This window comes from Bacillus rossius (genome assembly GCF_032445375.1).
Source record: "Bacillus rossius redtenbacheri isolate Brsri chromosome 4 unlocalized genomic scaffold, Brsri_v3 Brsri_v3_scf4_2, whole genome shotgun sequence".
Classification (NCBI taxonomy): Eukaryota; Metazoa; Arthropoda; class Insecta; order Phasmatodea; family Bacillidae; genus Bacillus; species Bacillus rossius.
In genome coordinates this window covers 164,822-185,149 of record NW_026962011.1, presented here as the reverse complement: position 1 = coordinate 185,149, position 20,328 = coordinate 164,822, and the positions used below count along the sequence as shown (strand labels likewise).

Sequence of the window (20,328 nt, the reverse complement as noted above, 5' to 3'; positions counted from 1 at the left end):
TAAACAATACTTTCTTTCGTTGTTTCTGTTCCAATCTCAAACTTTGATAAATATGTAGTTGGGCGGTATTTGCGAAAAAAAATGTTAAAAATCCGAAAATACCTTTATTGTATGCTCTTCAACTTCCTCTTTTCATTAAAAGCGGTGGAGGTAACAAATTCCAAATACTTCAGGAGATATCGAATTTTTAAATTTCATCACAATACCAGTGCATTGATGTGGCGATTATCATTGTTTCTTGTTTACGTACGAGTATCTACTTTTTTAATTGGATAATGATGTCACGTGATTGTTGGTGATAGGCCAGAATTCAAACGAACGAATACGTGATTATTTAGTTCATTTATTGTTTAAAACGGTGTTTAATTACCGCCTCCAACTTAGGTGAGTTTTTAACGTTTCTAATTTTAAAGTCTTATTTGTTATTTTGATATTGTTGCGCAAGTAATAAGTAACAAAAAAAATTTACGTGAGTTGTTACTGTGCATCCTTTGTTACGGGTTTGTTAAGTAAGGTCAGTTACATTATAAATAATTAGTGATGGTTCGAATCCCATTTTTCTCGAATCCGAATCTCGAATCCGTATCCCAAACAGTACCTCGAATCCACCCCTTGAATCCGAATCCAGTTTCCAAGGGTTAATTATAAAATAATTTATAAGTTAAGAGAAAAAATTAAACATTATGCAGAATTATTTAACCATTTAAATTTTTATTTAAAAAAACAAGGATTTTGACACGGTCTGGATCAAGACGATTCCATTTTTGGTCACATATGTTTCCTGCAGTGCTGAACAAACGTTCAGAGAACACTGTCGCAGGTGGTGAACACAAATATTTTTTGGACAGTTTATGTAGCCTGGGTGAACACGCAGACAGTGTTCCAGTATTCGAGAATGTTTATTTCTGGATTAACTGTAGGATCACGTAAGAATCTGGTCACTTCATCAATTGCTGTAGAATCCGACTTGGTGGATTTAAGGCATTCAGGCATTATCTGTGAGTACAGTGATTCATGTATCCACGGAAAATTGGAAAACGAAATTCAACATCAGACGGAACAATATTTTGTAGTTACCAACTTGACATTTGTTTAAAGTCCCAAATGAAGGTAAACGCTTTCCTGAAATATTTAATGGAAACTGAAAGGCGCCATCTTGGCTTGAATGGTTTTAGGCCATAAGAAATATTGTCGTGCATCTTTTAAAATTAAGCCTCAATAAAGCATAGTGATTAATATGCCCGAAGTTAAAAGTGATGGGGTGTTTTCTCTAGTTTACCCATTAAAGTTTTTTATATTAATATTAGTTATTTTTTATGTTGCTCAAAATGATTGGCTAACAAATTCATTGGTTGGCCATCATGGAATTCTCAGATAATATATATTTTAACGTTGGTAGTCTACACAAACCAAACTTGGTCCTAAAAAAATTCATAAATAGAACGTGTATCAGAATATTTAAAATTGAATTGCGATTAAAATAATAATTGTATAATGTATTAATTTTTGTCATTAATTATTTCATTGTAATTACTACATGTGCGACCGTAACTTGTGATGAAAGTCGGCATTATTGTTGTATTACTAAGTAACAGATTTCTCAGTAAAGTTATTTAAAAAAAAAAAAAAAAAAAAACAAGATTCATATTTAGTCTAGATCCTAAATGTGCTTTATTTTATTTTTTAGCATATTCTGAGAATACATATGTGATTTATGCCTTATTTAATGCCAATGTAGCGACAATGCATCAATGTTCATGAATATAAAGTAAGTTTCCCAAATCAGTACATGCTTGATAATTTTTTTTTATATAATAACGAATTAAAAGTACAATACAGTAGAACCTCGTTAATCCGTGATGCGCTAATTCGGGAATCGAATAATCCGGGACGATTTAAAAGAGAAGAAAAAAAAGAAGTAAAAATTGTCAGCGCTTAAAATTAACGTCACGCGGGCCGGCGGCCGGCAAACACTACAAGCCATCACGTGGGCCGCCAAACTCTGCAACGCTGTTTGTACCGACCCTTTGTGTCACCCCCCTTTCAGCTGTCACATTTGTCACTCTTTAATAAACTTGAGGAGGATGTCCTGACTTCTGCTTCCTGTCTCCTTTGTTTGTTTTCACCCGCCAACGCACGGCAGGCGCCTGGCGAGTGACGTGCCTGGCTGGCATTCGGCTGTACAATGGTGTGGGAGGAAGGGGGAGGGGGAAGGGTGCAAGGTCAGCACGATCTTATCTTTCTCTCTTCGGCTGTTGTAAATGACCGTGAACTAATGGCTAGGCAGTGCCGAGACACTAATTCGAAGACGGCCGGCCCTTACCGTGAACGCCCTTAACCCAGCTGCACGCCGGTGTCTGAGATGCTAAACAAGACCTTCCGGGATTTTAATCGCTAGTCCGTGAAATTCGGTAATCCGTGATTATCTCGGTCCCGACCATCACGTATTAACGAGGTTCTACTGTACCTCAACAGGATGTGTTCCAAGGAAAACGTAAACAGGCCAAGTAAATTGTAAGCATTTAAGTTTTTAAAGTACTAAATTTACATCAACATTTTTCCTCGAATCCCGAATCTTTTCCCTCGAATTTCGAATCTTTCGAATACTAGAGATTCGGTGGGATTCGAGGATTCGAGGATTCGAGGATTCGACCGGCCCATCCCTATAAATAATTTAAAACTAAAGAATAATTAAATTTAATTTACATTATTTTTAATGTCGGCTTAGTTTGAAAGTATTAATAATGTAACTGACCTGACCTAATCAACCATTTTATTAATTACGCATTGACGATTCACGTATTAACGAACACACGGCAAAATAACAAAAATGGTGTCGGTCGAATGGTTCCACAGGTCTTGTATTGCAAAATTAAAAAATTCGATATCTCCTAAAGTATTTGGAATTTCTTATCTCTGCATACGAAAAATGTGAGTAACGAGATGCAGCCGTGTGTAACGTTTCGTTACTCGTTACTCGATGGCGCACCCGTTACTCAGTACCAAATACATACGGTTTGCTACAGCTCTATTATTCTCAGTAAGAGCTTTGTGCGCGGTGTTTAGTTTTTGGAATACGTTTTTTATAAGTGCTGCGCAGCTTAGCGAACAAAGAGAGTCAGCCGGTGGCTACGCCACGCCGTAACAGCAGCTGACCGAGTACAATGACCTTTCTCCGCGTACGGCGTGCTATTGACGGTAAATTTCCATCAATTTGCGGCCTTTTATTTTTTACTGTGACGCAAAGTGTATGTAGCTCGTATTTGTTATAAACGCTGCAGGTTGCGACTGTATTTTAATAAACTTTAATGTATTTCTTACACTTTACATATTTTTTAACTTTTTATTTTATTTTATGCCTCATTTTTCACGGTTTCTGAAAATCTGTATGTATGTACGACCGAGGTGTACGTACGAACCGGGGGCCGTACGAGCGAGATCAAAAACGTTGAAGATGGAAAGTTGACGAAGTCTGAGGTAGCACGGCAGCACAAGATATCAGCGTCGACCCTGTCTACGATATGGAAACGTAGTAGAGACCTGCGAGTACTCGAATTTCGAGTTAGAGTCGAGTTTTTAATTAGTGCTCGGACTCGGCACGGCCGTTCATGACTCACGAGTCAAATTCCAGTTTAATGATGTCTTTTCAGACTTTTTTGGTTAGGCCTAAGTATAAAAATATTTAAAATTATGTGTAAACTAACCTTGTTTGCGCATGTAAATAAAAGAAACCCATTGTATCTTTCAGTTCAACGTATGATTTTAAATTCCCGCTCAAAACACCAATGTAAACAATTGTAAAAATATTTCAATTTAACATTAAAGACGTATCCTACCTTTCAATACAACGACTATTCTTTTCCAGCTATCAGGAAAATTTTTACATAATAGTTACTGTGTTTGCGCAGAGGTTCTTTAATATAAATGTACTTTATGATTAATTTTGTATCACTTTCAAGAATCGTTAACAAGTGTAAAACGTAAACAAACACAGTATAACGCGCCATTCTTCCTCCATGGATCATACGCTTTAGTGCACGAGACAATCTAAACAATCGATTGCTCTCTAGGGATGCAAACAATACATCGATGTTTTCAAAACATCGATGGATCGTTCATGAAACATCAATGTTAGCATCGATGTTTTGAAGAGCGATACATCGCCGATGCATCGACGAAAAAGTCCAAAAACATCGACATCGTCCATCATTAAAATTACCGTATTTTTTTTAGTAATATTTTAGCTATCATTTCAGAAATATTTATTGAATATATATAATAAAAAATACGATACGAGACAAAAACACGACCAAACGAAAAGACGAAACAAACACAACTTGCTTGTTTCTGTTTTAGAAAACTGTTGTGTTTGTTTCGTCTTTTCGTTTGGTTGTGTTTTTGTCTCGTTTTGACTGTTGTGCTGAATTTTTTGGGTTCAATATTTTTTGTGCTGTCATCATTTGTGGGGGTTTTTTCGTTTCTCTTTTTGTTTTTTGTTTTTTTGGAAAACTATTGTGTTTGTTTCGTCTTTTCGTTTTGCTGTGTTTTTTGTCTCGTTTCAACTGTTGTGTTGAATTTTTTTGGGTTCGGAATTTTTGTGCTGTCATCATTTGTGGGTTTTTTTTTCGTTCTGTTAGTCCATTTTTCTTTGTTTTTTCCTTGTTTGTTGACCATATTCCTTTTGTGGAATATTGTGTGGCGTTAAATCCTGACAACAGCAATTTTTGCTTAATTTGTGTTTTTTGTCATTTGTGTTTTTTTGTAGTTTTCTCCTGCAGACATACATGTGCTAAGCAATGGCGTATGTCCAAAAGCCTACATCAAGTCACTGAACTATTTGGTTGATTTCAGTATCACATTTTTTCCTGTACTTTAAGATGTGTAAAATCATTTGGAAAAAATAAATACCGTTAAAAAATTTGTTTATTTAAGAATTTTCTTTTAAATTTTGAAAAATATAGGGAAAAAGCAGCGAGACTTTATGAACAATTTCTTAGTTTGTTGTACATACAAGCTATTGATTGGTACCGATACGGTCTTGCTAGCTCTATCAAGAAAATTAATGTTACATTTTAAACCTGAACATACACTTCATGCTTTCTCCTTATTTTTTTCAATTAAAAATACATTGTGTAAAAAGTAGTTATTTTTTAATGATTATAGACTTCTTAAAATACTGGGGAAAAAATTATAAGGTTACCAATCAAAATGGTTTAGCATTTACAACATTTATTTATACTTAAAAATGTAAGTTTTATAAGTTTCGAAAATAAAATAAAAAGTTTCTTGAAAACTAAATGTCGTATTGCAATGGTTTTTGGATAGATAGATCTCTCATGATCTGTACTATTTACAATATATTCATGAAATAACTAAAAACATAAAAAACAAGTAATTTTATTTTAAGTAAGCCTGTGTCTTAAGGCTGCAGTCTGCCCGGGCATACATACGGTGCGCAGAACTTCAGGATATCAGAGTGGGGTCTGTTTACGAAAAGCATTAAGTGTTCGCTGAATGCCGAAAGGTACTTTTGAATTCGGATTAAGTTTTTAAACTGTGTTTTTAGTAGAGTGAAAATGGCTAAAAGGCGTGTTTTCGGAGTAATTTTTAGGCATGATACTGAATCTTGAAACCACTTAAGGGCAGTGCAGTAACCTTTATCTTCATTTCTCCGCTATATAATGTTACGGTCACCGCTCAACTTTCACACCTATCTTGTGGATATTGAGGTCAGGAACCTGTAGTAGGTATGGTTTTTGGCTACATACTATAATTTAAATCATTTTGGCATGTTTTTCCTGATATTTAAAAACATTGGTTAAAACATCTATGTATCGGTTGTCAGAATGATGTTTTTTGACATAAATGCTTTTTCGTTTGAACATCGATGTTCGTGATATCGATGTTTTTAAGAGCGATGTTGCATCCCAATTGCTCTCTCGCCCCTCTTCAAGACAAATGTTTTTAGGTGCGCCATCTTTTGGTTATTTATTGAGCACATTTTAAAAGTTTCAATTACCGCAGATACACACGTTAAATAAAAAATTATATTTTAACTTATATACAAAATAGAAAATCCAATAATGTTAATTAATGCAGGTTAATTTTTGAACTTTTTGGTGTCACAACATGGCCGACACGCTTTAATTGTTTTGCCATGAAAGTCGGAATGTTGCCTGGCACAGCCATGCTCGCGACGCGCGCTTCTAGTGCGGAGCTATGGTTATCTATGGATGAGAGGTTTGTTTACGTTTGACGTGGCACGAGGCAAACAATATTGTTGATTGAATATTTTAATCAGGATGGATGGCCAAAAAGATAAAAAGAAACAAGAAACGCAAGCAGTTTACTTTGAAGGAAAAAGTGGAAATTTTAAAAGAAGTTGACAAAGATAGGAAAAATGCAGATGTGGCACGGTCGTTTGGTGTGGTGCCCATTACACTGTCAACAATAATAAAAGATCGCGAAAAATTTATTAAACTCTATGAACAGTCATCTTTATCTGCTGGTCGCAAGAGACTTTGCCTAAAAGATGACGAGGGAATTCTATCCCAATAAATGTACATATCTGCAAAATAGTTTAACCCATTTGTCATATTGTGTTCGACAGATATAATTTTGTATATATGTAGGCCTATAATTTAGGCTACTGTATTAGTTCAGTAATTTTTTTTAAATTCTTGTTGTTTTACAAATATTTGCTTCCAAGCTAATGTAACATTTTATCCCCTTATACTATATTTTTAAAAAATTAAAAAAATAGGCTACTACATTTTAAAGGTAACTTTCAAAGTACTTTCATTTATAAGCATAAAAGTTGAGGCTTTATTGATGTACTTTATAACGAGATTCTACTGTATCCACACGTCGAGAAAACCTTGCTCCAGAGCACATTGAACAGCTGGTGTTTCTACATGAAAGACTTTTACAAAAATGTTGATTATGATCATTCCTATAGTAAAATGTTGCTGTATTTTTTTTTTTTTTTAAATATTGAGTTATGTTCAGGCTTAGGCATGTATATTAAAAGATATACAGTATAACTATTCTAAAAAAAAAAGTTGATACTTATTGTATGGCTACAAAAATTTCCTGGAACAGTGGAAATCCTTAATATACCCTGCAGCTAGGTGACTGGTAAGAATGTATACAAATACTTTTGCACTTATGCTATGGTTTTGAAAAAATTTTGCTCGGTGTCGTGATTAAACATGCTTTTTTTTTTGGTTAACAAGTAAATTTAAATAATACTCTGCATTTTCAAAACAAACAAAATTATTAAATGCCATGAAAATATTTGCAGCAATGAGAATCCTCACACCCGAGATTTGTACAGGGCCTTGATATTTGCTGGTCTTTAAACATGACAGTTATATATAAATAATGGATATTTATGGATTTTACTACTCGACTCGAATTTAACTCGAACTCGAAACATTTCTTGAATATTCGCTCGAACTCGACTTGACCTAAAAAGCCTATACTCGCATGACTCTAAAACGTAGGGACGCGATTATGAGTGTGGGGGTCATTGAAAATCAGTAAATTGGATTTAACGAAACATTGATTTAGAGTAAACATTTTCGGTAACCATAGCACTTCGTTAAATCGGGGTTCTACTGTAGTATAAAATTAATAATTCTTTTATTAGGTTTGAATATTTTATCAAAATTATAGTGTGTTCAAAACAAAATAACTATACTAGCCTATTTTGTTTATTTGCTTTCAAATTTATAAAATAAACATAAAATTCAAACAATATTTAAATAACATTTTCTAAATTTTAAAAAGTTTCTTCTTAGTTTTAGCATTTGCAAAAGCAGAAAACAATTTTTAAATCCAGATTTCTTCTTCTTCATTTTCTATGTAAAGAAAGACCAGTTTGTTTAAGCGTTCCTGTGTTTGTTGACCTTAAGTATGTTCTGATAAGTTCAAATTTACTGAAGCTTTGTTCAGCACTAGCGACAGTTACTGGAATCGTTAGCAATATCCTAAAGCTGTTTCCAAAGATTTGTAAACATTTATTTTCGGTTAGTTTCTTTTAAAAGCTTTAAGACATGATTTGGTGTCATCTGTTCTTTGCCATTCTCAAGAATTGATCTTACATGTAACAGCTCATTAAAGAGATCTTTACCGATAATATCAGAAACTCTTTTGTAGGTAAGAAGAGTTTGGAGTTCTTTACAACTATCTTTGAATTTTTCTTCTGGAAGAAGGTTTTTGAGATCAAATAAAAATCCCCTTTGTGTTTTTGGGTTATAAGTTTATTGGATCGTTTTCAATGAAACCGTTGTATATCTACTAACAGTATGAAAAAGTCTCTTTCAAATGTTTTTTCTGGAGAAGCTTGAGGTTCATCACATGCCTCGTAAGGAGATGCTTCTTCTTGCTGTGATGATTTTCTTTGAAAATACATATGTTCAGTGTCTGTTTCTTCAAACAATACCACTGTCAAACAACACTATTTGATTATTATAAAAACATGGCATGTAAATAAAGCAGAAGTTTATACATTTCAAGTAAGAACACTATCGTGTGGGCGGCGAGGAAGGTTAGCTGTGACTGATAGCAGAACAAGTAGAGGTGTTGGATTTGTTGGGTGTTGTAGTGTGGGCTTGACGAGAGGGGTGAGGGGAAGGGGTAGGTGTGTCGTGTTTTTCCACTGAGTTGTTCGTAACTGATATAAAAACAGTATGCGAGCGGATGCAGGGTAGCCATGAATTCAGTGTTCCCATTCCCATTATTGAAGACTGGTCAGAACTTGCAGTCAAACGTCCAAGCATACAGTAAATTTTGCATTACAATATTTTTAATAATACAGCTTATTTCTCCTATTTCATTTAAAACAGGATAAGAGTATCAAAAATGTGAACATAAATACCAAACATTGTATGTACATATGTAGTTTTATAAAATCCAAATATAAAGTTAGAGTAGGTTTTATTCTTGAAGCTATGGCGTCCCCCTGGCTGCGTTGCCCAGGGCAATTTCCTCGCGACAGTTCTGTGCATGCACCAGCTCCCCTCTTGTAACCCCTCTCTGTACCCAGCCTGTGGGAGAAGAGTGGGTGTATCAGAAGTTTTAGCAGAAAATGGGCATCGTGTGTGGTGGACTTAATGGTGATGAAGTCACTATTAAAATTCTTTTCTTTCTTCTCTCACGCTGCACACGGGTTGTGGTTGCTATGTGTCTTGTGCCAAAAATTTTGGAATATGGACGGAAAAGTGAGTATGGAACACTGATAGTGAAATAAATATTTTTACGACCGTGCTAAATTTCCATCCAAGAAATTTGAAAGTTTTTGATTTCCAGCAGAAATACTGCTGTGTCACTAATAAACAAAGTATATGTATCCATGTTTTTTAAAAATGTTATGTCTGATGTCATAATAACTTATACAGTATTTAATAACTACAAATAGCTGTTGCATGGGCCTTAAAAATATTCATTTTATCAGGAGTAGTGTTTTGGCTTTCGTCACAAGCGGGTGCGGGAGTAGGTTGACACTTACATGGAAAGTTCTACAAGGGGTAGGAATGATGGAAAGTTAAGAGGGGGAGCCAAAATTGTTTGTCTCTGAGGGAAGAGGGCAAGGATGTTAACGAGGGTAGGCAGAGGTAAGCCATACGGCGTCATGATGCTGCCACTGCCACTAGCCTAGCCGAACAAGTTTCACATGCGCCCACTTACATCGTAGAAGCTACCCCTGCCACAACAGAATGTCCTATTTTTATGGTTTTTGTTATAGTAACATAATTGATAGTATTAAAACCCACATAAAATGTAGGCTGTGCATTAAAAATTAAAATTTTTATAAGTTTCAATGTTTTTTTTATTTTAATTTTTCTGATTATTTAATATTTTGGTGTCAAAATTTCTGATTTTTTGGCGGTTCTTGAGAATGTATTCATAAAATAGCTGCTTCGTTAAATCCGGGATTTGTAAAATGGGATTCTAGTGTACTTTAGTTAAATTTGTATTTTTTCATGTTTATATATATTACAAAGGATAACATAATTTTTTTTTTTTTAAAAAATAGGATACCTTGTGTAAGTAACTTCTTGTACGATTCATTATTATAGTTGACACAACTTAATATGTGAGCTTTGGAAATATCTGGGTGCCAGGGTAGCTGCAATGCTTGACATAAACTCAAATTACATTAAAAGTAAATAATCAAGAATTAATTAGTATTTTAAGTCAGTACTGTTAACATTTCTATAATTGCGAAGAGTTCAATTCTTAACCGTTATGAACACATAATGTGACACCGGAATCACACCTAATTTCAAATTACCTAGTTCAGAGTACAACAACATATTTATAGGTGACATTCAATTTTAAAAGTACCACTTATTAATTTAATCCAATTTCACTTACTAATGTAATTATTTAATCATGAGTGGAAATGTTTCTTGCAGTTAATAACCAATAGTTTAACAAATTCAATGTTTTTGAGCCAATAAAGTTAATATTTAACTCAACTAGTCAAAGTCAGTGAACAAATTTATTAGTACTCTTATCCTCGATATATCCACCGAGATATGTCAAAGCAATAGTACGTAAACACACTGAACAATATGTTGATATTAATAAATATCAAAACAAAGAATACAAGTTGTTGAAATAAGGAAAGTTTGCAAGTCGGCCAATGTGAAGCTGTAATTTGGATGCTTCCTTTAGCAATATAAAAAAAAATTACCCATACTTAATCATTTGGTACTAGTGCGGAGCTATCTCACTATCTCACAGTCTGCATTAAATTGGAATCAACTTCATGCTTAATCTGATGCATCGAGTTACCGAAGAAATTCTTGTTTATACTATTCAGACATTTTGTGGTACACAACCTAAGAAAACTCTCATTTTATAGCACTCCTCATCACACTCAGGAAGTAGTAACTGAAGATGTTAAAACATCTCTAAAGCTACTCAGCTGTTTCACGATCTTCTCGCAAGTTCAGATAACCGATGTTATGTGTCTTGACGAGATTAACCACTAAAAAGAGAATTGTCCAGATAGACACGTTTCTTCAAAGTCCATTATTTCAGATTACGAGCTTCGAAGATATTTGAATTCTTCAATCACAGTAAATGTATATGCACATAAAAAATCCAGTGAAATCTTCTTAAATCAGTGCCAAATCATAGATTTTACATATATCTTCTAATTATTAATACAATCTTCAAGTTGAAACTTTTAATGTTAGTTTTTCTTCTAGATATAAATAAATGATTTAAATTTCTGTTACAAATTTAGATTAACTATGACATATATGTTGTCAGCACGCTTTGTTCCTGGATGTGGTGTACACCCTGGGGTTGTTAGTGGAGAAGCATGGTGGGGACTGGAGGTATGGTGTCAATAGCGAGACAGGAACAAGGGTGTGGTACCTTGTTGGCAGTATGCTATGATCCTGGATGTGGTGAACAACCTAGTGTTGTGGGTGGAGCCGCGACGGCGTGAGGCTTGGGAACGGCTGCAGCGTATGCGCTTCCAGCTGCAACTGCACAGCATGGAGGACCAGCGACGCCCCATACAGCAGTTGCAGACGCAGGTGCGTGCACTGCTGTCCAAGCTACGCCGCTTGGAGAAGGATACGCACCTGGTGCAACGTGCTCTGGCCGAGGAGCCGGAAGACCCCGCTCTGCTGCAGCAAATGGAGGACCTGGAGCGACAGGTACTAGGGCACTTGTTTCATATTGGAAACCTCAAGTATTCTTCTTAAGTATTGTGTACTAGCTTTTTTATCTGATGATTAGACGACATTGATTAAAAGTGCTATCTATGTTCGATGTTGAAACATCTTTGCTCTCAGTATACCGCGTTTGGTAGGAGTCATTTTTTGAAAATGGAATCTATTAAGATGAACTGAAATGTAACACAAAGATGGTTGTCCTTGTTCAGCAACATTAACCCATATATAGTCACTTTCATAAACATTTGAGTACATACAAAATTTATGGGTGTGATAAATTAAACTTTCTGATAGTGAAATACCCTAAATCAGATATCATTTGCGAAAATCAAATATTGATAGTAAAAATTAATCCCATGTTTTAAAAAAATGTAAGAAAACTGGCATTACAATGTTCATAATATACATTATCTTTTTAATTTACCAACAGGCATACTAGCACAGTGGTAGAGCACACGTTTATTAACCTTAAGGGACATGGTTCAAATTATGTCACTAGAAAATATTTTTTTTACTTTTTTTAGTAACATTGTAATATAACAATATGATAAAATAATAATTTTGAGTCAGCTCAATAAGGTTAAGGGTTTGTTTGTAGTATTTATTTACAGACTGATTTCAGTCGTTTAGGCAAAAACAAACATACAAAGTTAACATAATATGGGTTTTAAAATGTTTCCGGTTAATACTATGTTAGTATTTCCATAAAAGTATAACTTCTAACTCATGCAAAACTTTAAAGTATAACTATTTAATTAACTTTATCAAGATGCACAGTAGTTTAATAAAATTTATTGCTGAAAATTAGGTCCATGGCTGGATGTTTAAAATTTCAAATCTTTTACGCTTTTATCGTAGCCATTTCTAATAGCTTAAAATTTTCTATTTGGCTTGTTCTGCCATTTGTTGGTGATGGTGGCAGGCAACATTTACGATTCAGGCAGCGAATTCTAGCGGTGGATGCAGAATGTGTTTGATTTGCATCAAATGTTTATTTTATCAGTATATTTATCACCGTCAACATTATTTTAAAAAATTCTACTTTAATTTTTGTTTTTTTAAGTTTACTTGCAACATAAACAATTTGTGAACACAAGAATTTGCTCGTTATCAAGGTTAGATGTTCACACATCATTGACAAGTACTGAACGACTCACTCATATTTTTTTTGGGATAATGAAATACTGTACATACGTAGAATCCCGCCGATGCGACCCCCCTCTGATGCGTCCATTCCGTTTATACAACCGTTTTTGAGGAACCGTAAAAAATTTGAGCAGAGACAGTCGAAAATTTGAGTAAAATCGGCTGAAAAACAAGTCTATTACACTTTATTAGGCGCTATGTGTTCACGTTTATCTTGGCGGGAGCTGTACTGTAAGCAGGCAGGCATACAAAAGACGGCTAAAAATAGATACCACCCCTCTAGACTGTCCACGCGGCAGTGTCTAGCCGAGCTCGGCGCATCCAATATCGCACGAAAAGCTGTCTCAGCAGTCATGTTGTCTTACTAGCCCGCACGAAAAGCTGCTGTGGTAGCTTCTGCGAGAGCATAAGAAACTCGTCCGGCCAGACTGGCGGTAGCGGCGGCTTGACGTCATACGTGACGTGACGCTTACCTCTCCTATTCCCTGCTAATTCTTCAAGGCTCATCCCTCCCAGAGCCACAAACCATGTAAAACACCCCCCAATCCTTTACCAACTAACATTTCAACACATTTCCTCCCTTATTTCAACCTTATTATGCCTAAGCGTGAGAAACTGTCAGCATCCTCCTCCCCTCCCACACCGCGTGCGACAAAGGCCAGGTTGTATAGTCAATTCTCGGTAAAATAAATATTTTTATGGGCTTGTTAATAAATACTTTATAAGTTTAAGTTATTATAATACAATTTGTTTATTAGTCACACAGCAGTTTCTGCGGAAAAATCACTAATACCTTGAATTTTATTGAATAGAAAAATTTAGCAGGACCGTAAATATATTTATTTTACTGCATAGTTACTTTTCCATCTGCATTCCAACGTTTTTTTTTTTTTTTTACGCTGCGAAGGGACGTGGAAAAGATAATTGCTTGAGCTGTCAAAGTAAACATCGTTGACGGCAAGCGCGGAAGCGCATCCTGTCGGTTTGTCGCTGTGATTATTTACTCCAAAAACATGTCACAGCATTTCAGGATAGCATTGTTCTTATGTTTTCTACCTGATCCACACAAGTTCCTTCGCCACGTTTTGAATGAAAATAACCACCAGCCGGCTAGCATAGCTGAACTCGCGTGACGCGAATTCATTTAGTGCGAGTATTTATCGGAACCCATTGTTCGGGGTATGCGAGTCCAAGGTGTAATATGAATTTAAAAAGTTGTCTTTTTTACACCATAGACTATTTGAATATGAAATATATGCGAACAAAGGCGATTTTTTTATGTATTTGGAAATATTTTGTGGGGGGGGGGGGGGGGGGGGGGTAAAAATTGGCCAGAATTCTCTATTGCGACCATTCCGTTTATAAGTCGGTTTTTCCGGAAACTGTGAGGGGTCGCATCAGCGGGATTCTACTGTACACAAATAAATAGGTAATATATAGGGATGGAACGATTCCAAAATTTTCGATTCCGATACCCGATTATTGATTCCTTAAAAAATCCTTCGATTCTCGATACTCACCTAGTTAACTTAATATTAAATAATTCAAATTCTATTTGCAACATTTTTTTTTTCTTCAGCTTTCAATACATTTAATGATGTAGCATACATACTTATCAAATTTGAGTACACAACTAAGTTATTAACATTAACTCATATAAATGTTTACATCATTAGAAGTCAATGGCTCATATGTCAAAGGGGTCAAACTGATCTAAAATTTGTTTTGTAATACGGAATAAACTATATCAAAAAAATTTAAGCTTTCTTTGAGCAGTATAAATTATTTTCGTTCATACAACTTGCCTAACTTAGAAAAGGGTACAAATTAACTAAAAAATTTGTGAAATGAAACAGTAACAAAGTTAAGCAACAACTAGAGAACTAGCAAATGAAAGTGTTGTACTTGATTGTGGTATTTCGGCGTTGTAGTAACGACCCAACAAAATCTATAAAACACTGACCAACTAATCATCATCATCACACCATTCGAAAATGGATGTTTGTTTACATTTTTCCGCTTTTTGGCGCGATTTAAAATGCTTGTGCTGCCCCGTACGGCTGGGTGACGAAGTAAAGATAGTTCCCAAGGTCCCCTATAAGAGTTTCCAGAGCCTGGTACCTGATTCGCCCGATAATCTGCTTGATACTACGACGCTGTTCCAACTATATGCCAGCGCCCCCGGCTGACGTGGTATGGCCACTCACGTAAGGCTGTTCCAAACACCGTTCGCCCAATCATCTGCTTACTTTTGTATTTATCCGTTGTCGCTGTTCCAAGCTGACGTCAGTGCCCAGAACGGTGTGCGTAGGCTTTAAAACTTCGCCTGTTTGTCTTATCTATCCAAATATTATGTCGGAAAGGAAAATAAACGCCGTAGTTTTGCGTATTTTTACCGTATATTTTTGGGTTTAACATTATAACGTGAGCGTGTGTAAGCTTTTGTTTGCTTTAGTGCATTTATGATTAATGTTCAGTAGGGATGGGAAATATAGTTCTTTGGAAAGAACTAGTTCGTTCGGAACTAGTCACTTCAAAGACTAGTTCTTTAGGAACCGTTCTATTGAACTACATCGGTCGCGGACTGTATCGCGGTTTCCAATGTTTAAACAAAATATTCCATACATGACACCAACACAATCGTTACAGACTTTTTGTTTTATGGGCATTTCTTTTTCTATAAATAAAAGAGGCACACAGTAATCCGATGCTTGTAAACAATATCTCCCATTACAAATGAGCGACTATCATATTGTTTTTCTTTCACACACTTCTTACATTTTTGAATGTGTATTAATTTATTTTCTGCGAGTAAAGTGCTTATTTTCACATGTGTACAAAACAAAATAATGGTATAGTGTTTTCTCATCTGTGACAACCTAAGCTGATTTTTTTTGTATTAGGTAAGTTTTATTATGTTTCTTTAAATTTTAGTGTATTTTTGTAATGTGTGGTCTATGTGTTATTAAAGTTTAATTTCAGATTGTATAGGCTATCTGAAATTTAAAGTAATTACACTTATTTACGTGACACGTTTTTTAATGCCAATATGTAATGTAAATGTCTAAAGAATATTAGATAAAAATTTAGAGTTCACGATCGTCAAACGATACATCATTGCGCAAGAAAGAACGAAACGAAAATAATGACCGACAGCCTAACTGACTGTGTGAACTATCTATGTCTTTGAACTAGCTAGTTCAGTGTGTATATGTACTCCCTTTCTCTTCGGTCTTCGTAGTTCAGATGAGTACTTGGAACGTCTCTGCTTGGAACTGATGAAGCGATGGGGAAATAATGGTAAGGGGGGAGATAAGACAAAATAAAGAACAAACGTAAAAGAGGGAAGAAAGCAAGAAAGAAAGACGTGGCATATTAGGTGACAGTGGTTGGCTAGCGGGGGGGGGGGGGGGGGGGGGGGGGGGGGGGTAATCTTTTGCGCATGCGCAGTAAGGACCAAACAGAGTAGGGAAGAGAAACACGCAAAGAATGAAAGAACGATTGTTTTTGGTAACAGCGAACTAGTCACCTAGGGATATTTCGCGCATGCGCAGTAAGGACCAAACAGAGTAGGAGAAGAGAAACACGCAAAGAACGAAAGAACGATTGTTTTTGGTAACAGCGAACTAGTCACCTAGTTCGCTCGTCAGAACAGTTCCAAATGAACTGGTAGTTCACGAACTACCCATCCCTAATGTTCAGTGGCGGCCATGTTGCGGTGTTTGTTTACCAGTGACGAGACAAGTCTTACCCAGTATTTAAATTTCCCGTAAAAACATTACGATTTTGCTTTTTAATACTAAATTTCGTAGAAAAACGCTGTGTTGTGGCGATTTCGCGTAAAAACTGTATTTTACGGTGATTTCGCGTTTATCGTCGTTTAATCGCGATCGCGAAAAGAACAGGCCCCTACTTATACGCAGTGATAATTTTTTTATAAATAATTTTTGTACTTTGACTTGTGTATAACATCGACCCAAGTTTTAGATATTGTTTATTTGGGGAAATATGACTGTTATATATGCGCAGACCTGCCAACTCTCACGATTTTGGTGTGAGGCTCACGATTTTAAGGTCCATCTCACGCCCTCACGCCAAAATAGTGTTTCCTCACGATTTTTCGGGGCCCCAAGATTTTGTTTGTAAAAGTTACAAAACAAGTTTTACGAAAGCTTACAGTAACGAGTTTCCATCAATACTCGAGTCATGTAAAGGAAGCAATTTTGCGTTTTGTAGTGTGTGCCGTGCTGATTTTTCTATCTCGCATAGTGGAAGAGGAGACATTGTGAAACATGTCGCTACAAAAAAACACAACAAACACGTGAAGTGTACCTATTGCTACCAATAAAAAAAAATAATTTTGCTGTGAACATTGATAATAGTGTTACACGAGCAGAATGTTATTTTACATCTTTTTTAGTTGCAGCCCTGCATGATCACTACACGACAGCGCTAAATTATGTTCAACTAAATTAAATCTGCAACCTATAATTTGTTGAAATAAATTTTGAAGCAGAGACCATGTAACATATGTACAGGTATGTCACTTAAATTTAAAGATTCTCATTTGTTGTTTTTTAATATCTAACCTGTATTTATGGGCCTGAAAATTTTTATCGAGGACCTCATGATTTTTTAAATTTGAATGTTGGCAGGTCTGTATGCGTCTAGTCAGTCATAACCACACTCAAAGAGTCGTTAAATAATTGTATCTGACAGATTTGCAATGATGTCAAATGATTTTTTTTGCTACATGCGGGAATCGACTTTTATCATCGATTCTCGATTATCGATTATTTAAGTAGAATCGGTAGGTATCGATGAAATTGGGAATCGGTTTTCCCATCCCTAGTAATATAGCCAATAATTAAAGGTGTTTTAAAATTAATAATATTCAGTGAAATCTCCTGTGTCACAACTTGAAGTAAAATTTTTTTTGACTTGAGCATGACATAATTTATTAATTATCTTGAGTGTACGTTTAACCAAAGTATTTAACCTTGAAATTAAGATGACTATATTTTTTTGTGGATTATATTTTAAACAAAATATTATTTACTTTGTGGCATGCTGTTACACCTCGTCAGTCTCTCCTGATGACTGAGGGTTACTAGTGAATCTTTTGGTTTCAGAAGGCAAAATCATGATTTCGTCCAGACAGTAGTTCCTGTGTCTTTATTTTACTTTTGATTCTTTTCCATTATATGATATAAGTATATAATATAAGTTAATTAAAAAAAGAATTGGTTGTCTGTAAAGTCGGTTTACGGACGATAGTTTAACGTGACGTCATAACAAAACATTGATGAAATGATTGATCCAGAAGAAAATGAAATATCATATTCGGCCTGAGACTGAGCCGTAATAGATTTTTGCAACCAAACCATTTAGGCATTAAAAATATTATATTCTTTGAGGAAGAAATTTTTTTTTTAATTTTTCTATTTTTTATATGATAAAATCTACCTCTGCATACTTTTATGAATAAAATTGAATAATTTTTATTGAATTATCACTATTTTGTATGGATACAAAGAAGGAGTAAAATGAAATCTACAATTTAATTAATAAATTTACTTTTATTTGCATTCATTAAATGAAATATATTTATCACTTTCGAAGTGTCGTGCGCGCCGTATTTATTTTTACAAGTACAAAAAAAAATTTCAGCCGGGATTTGATCCGTCAACCTATCGATTGGTAGTCAGCGATGCTAATCGCACAGCCACGAGGCCATATTGGAAACAATTATTTCAGATATTATAAATTAATAATATTCTACGCACAATATTTGTTTGAATTTCTTTTAACTAGCATATTCTCTGTTGGACTCGAAATATTTACACGCTCGTGGGCTCATAACTATAATACGGTGTGTGATTTAGTTGATCAAATAATAACTCATTGTCATGACAAATAATTTCCAATGTCAAACTAAAGCCTGAAAAGTATCATACCAGCAATAAATATTTAGTTACACAGCTAAAACAATACTCATACAACACAATTTAAATATACTGATTTACACTAGTAATTAAAATAATACGTACTTGTAAGAACGCCATTTCCTTGCGAATATACTCCTGTGGCGTGGTGCACAACAATAACCTTGAACCCCGCTATGTTGTCGTCTGCCCCAAGCCGTGTGTGGCGACATGCGCAGGCGTGATCCAACCGGCGCGACCCGCCTATCCCTGCAGCATGGCGGGGTGAAACCTGAGCAGTACGCCGCCACGTGCCGGCCGAGTTCTCTGTACCGTCCGCAACATACCAGAGAGATGCCACGCTTGCGTAAACAGGACACATCCGTAGTGGGACATCCGTAGTGGGACAATTTTTTGGGCGTGCAGCCAGCGTTCATCGATTTATTAGACATTGTCACGTCAAAAAAACATATACAACATGGATTTAAGATCACATTATTAAAAGAATGGGCCGACCCTTATTATACAATTATATAGATAATTAACACAATTTAAATAAAGTTCGTGACAATAAACTTGTTAAAGAGTCGTAGGAAACTTCTGGCTGTTTGATTTGAGAAACGTCGTGGTCGGAAGCTAGTCCGAAAAGGTTTTAAAAACTGAAGGGCTGGCGGTTTGAAGATTGCTGTATGAAGTGGAACAGCTGACGGGACATAGAGGGCCTTAGTCATCCCGCCCGTGGAGACTTGGAGACTGATCTGGTCCTTGGAAATAGCCCGGTACTTGTACCCTGGTACTTGGTCCCTGTCTGTGAACAGATTTGAAACACATATGTTCAGGATTGATTCACAGACAGTTGGTGAAATAGGCAGAAAATGCCTTCTAGTCACGATGATGGTCGGGGAGTGATGGTAGTAGAAACTCACTAAACAGGGTGATGCTTCCAGGATCTGCCCGGTTATTAAGCACACGAACCCGCCGCGGATGTTTCATGATTTTAAAAAAAATTAATTGTTTATGATAACTAAGACATGACTACTCGAGCTAGATCTACACGGACTGACTAATGCCTAAACACTACCGTTGTGGGAATCATCCCTTGTCTAGTTTGATCACATCTTAAAAGAAAAATGGAGAGGCGTCCCGATGATGTAGATGCGAAGCAGTCATTCCCAAATCGCGGCACGCAGTAAGTTTGGAGGGGCAGAGACTCATAATTAAAAGGCGACGTTAAAGAAAGAAAGGGGGGAGGCTTCGGCTTTCGGACCGAAAGGTTCCGAAGTTTACCGAGTTGTTTGTCGAGAAAGGCAGACTTCGATATCTCGAAGTTGGTGGTACTGCCCGATGTCAGTGCGACCTACTGAGGTGTGGCAGAACTGAGTAGAGGTCGACTCACACAAGGTGGCTGGTAGCAGCATTGAGTTAATGGGGCGGACTAGGCCAGCGGTCTGGTGGCCTGGGAAGGAACTACGGGGTACTGGTTACTGCGGGAGACGCGAGAGAGCAGGCGTTCCATGGGCGTTCAAACTCCCAGGGGAAGTGATTCGAAAAACTACCGC

The 20,328-nt window shown here is 36.0% G+C and overlaps 1 protein-coding gene across 4 annotated transcripts in view; it reads left to right on the top strand.

Annotated features, from left to right (window-relative positions):
- LOC134541952 (protein hobbit) overlaps positions 1 to 20,328 on the top strand; it is a 440,842-nt gene that overhangs the window by 338,581 nt on the left and 81,933 nt on the right. For all 4 annotated transcript variants that reach the window (XM_063385710.1, XM_063385709.1, XM_063385711.1 and 1 more), the window contains one exon: positions 11,406 to 11,681. In XM_063385710.1, the coding sequence (XP_063241780.1) occupies positions 11,406 to 11,681 (276 nt within the window). The remainder of the gene's footprint in view (positions 1 to 11,405; positions 11,682 to 20,328) is intronic.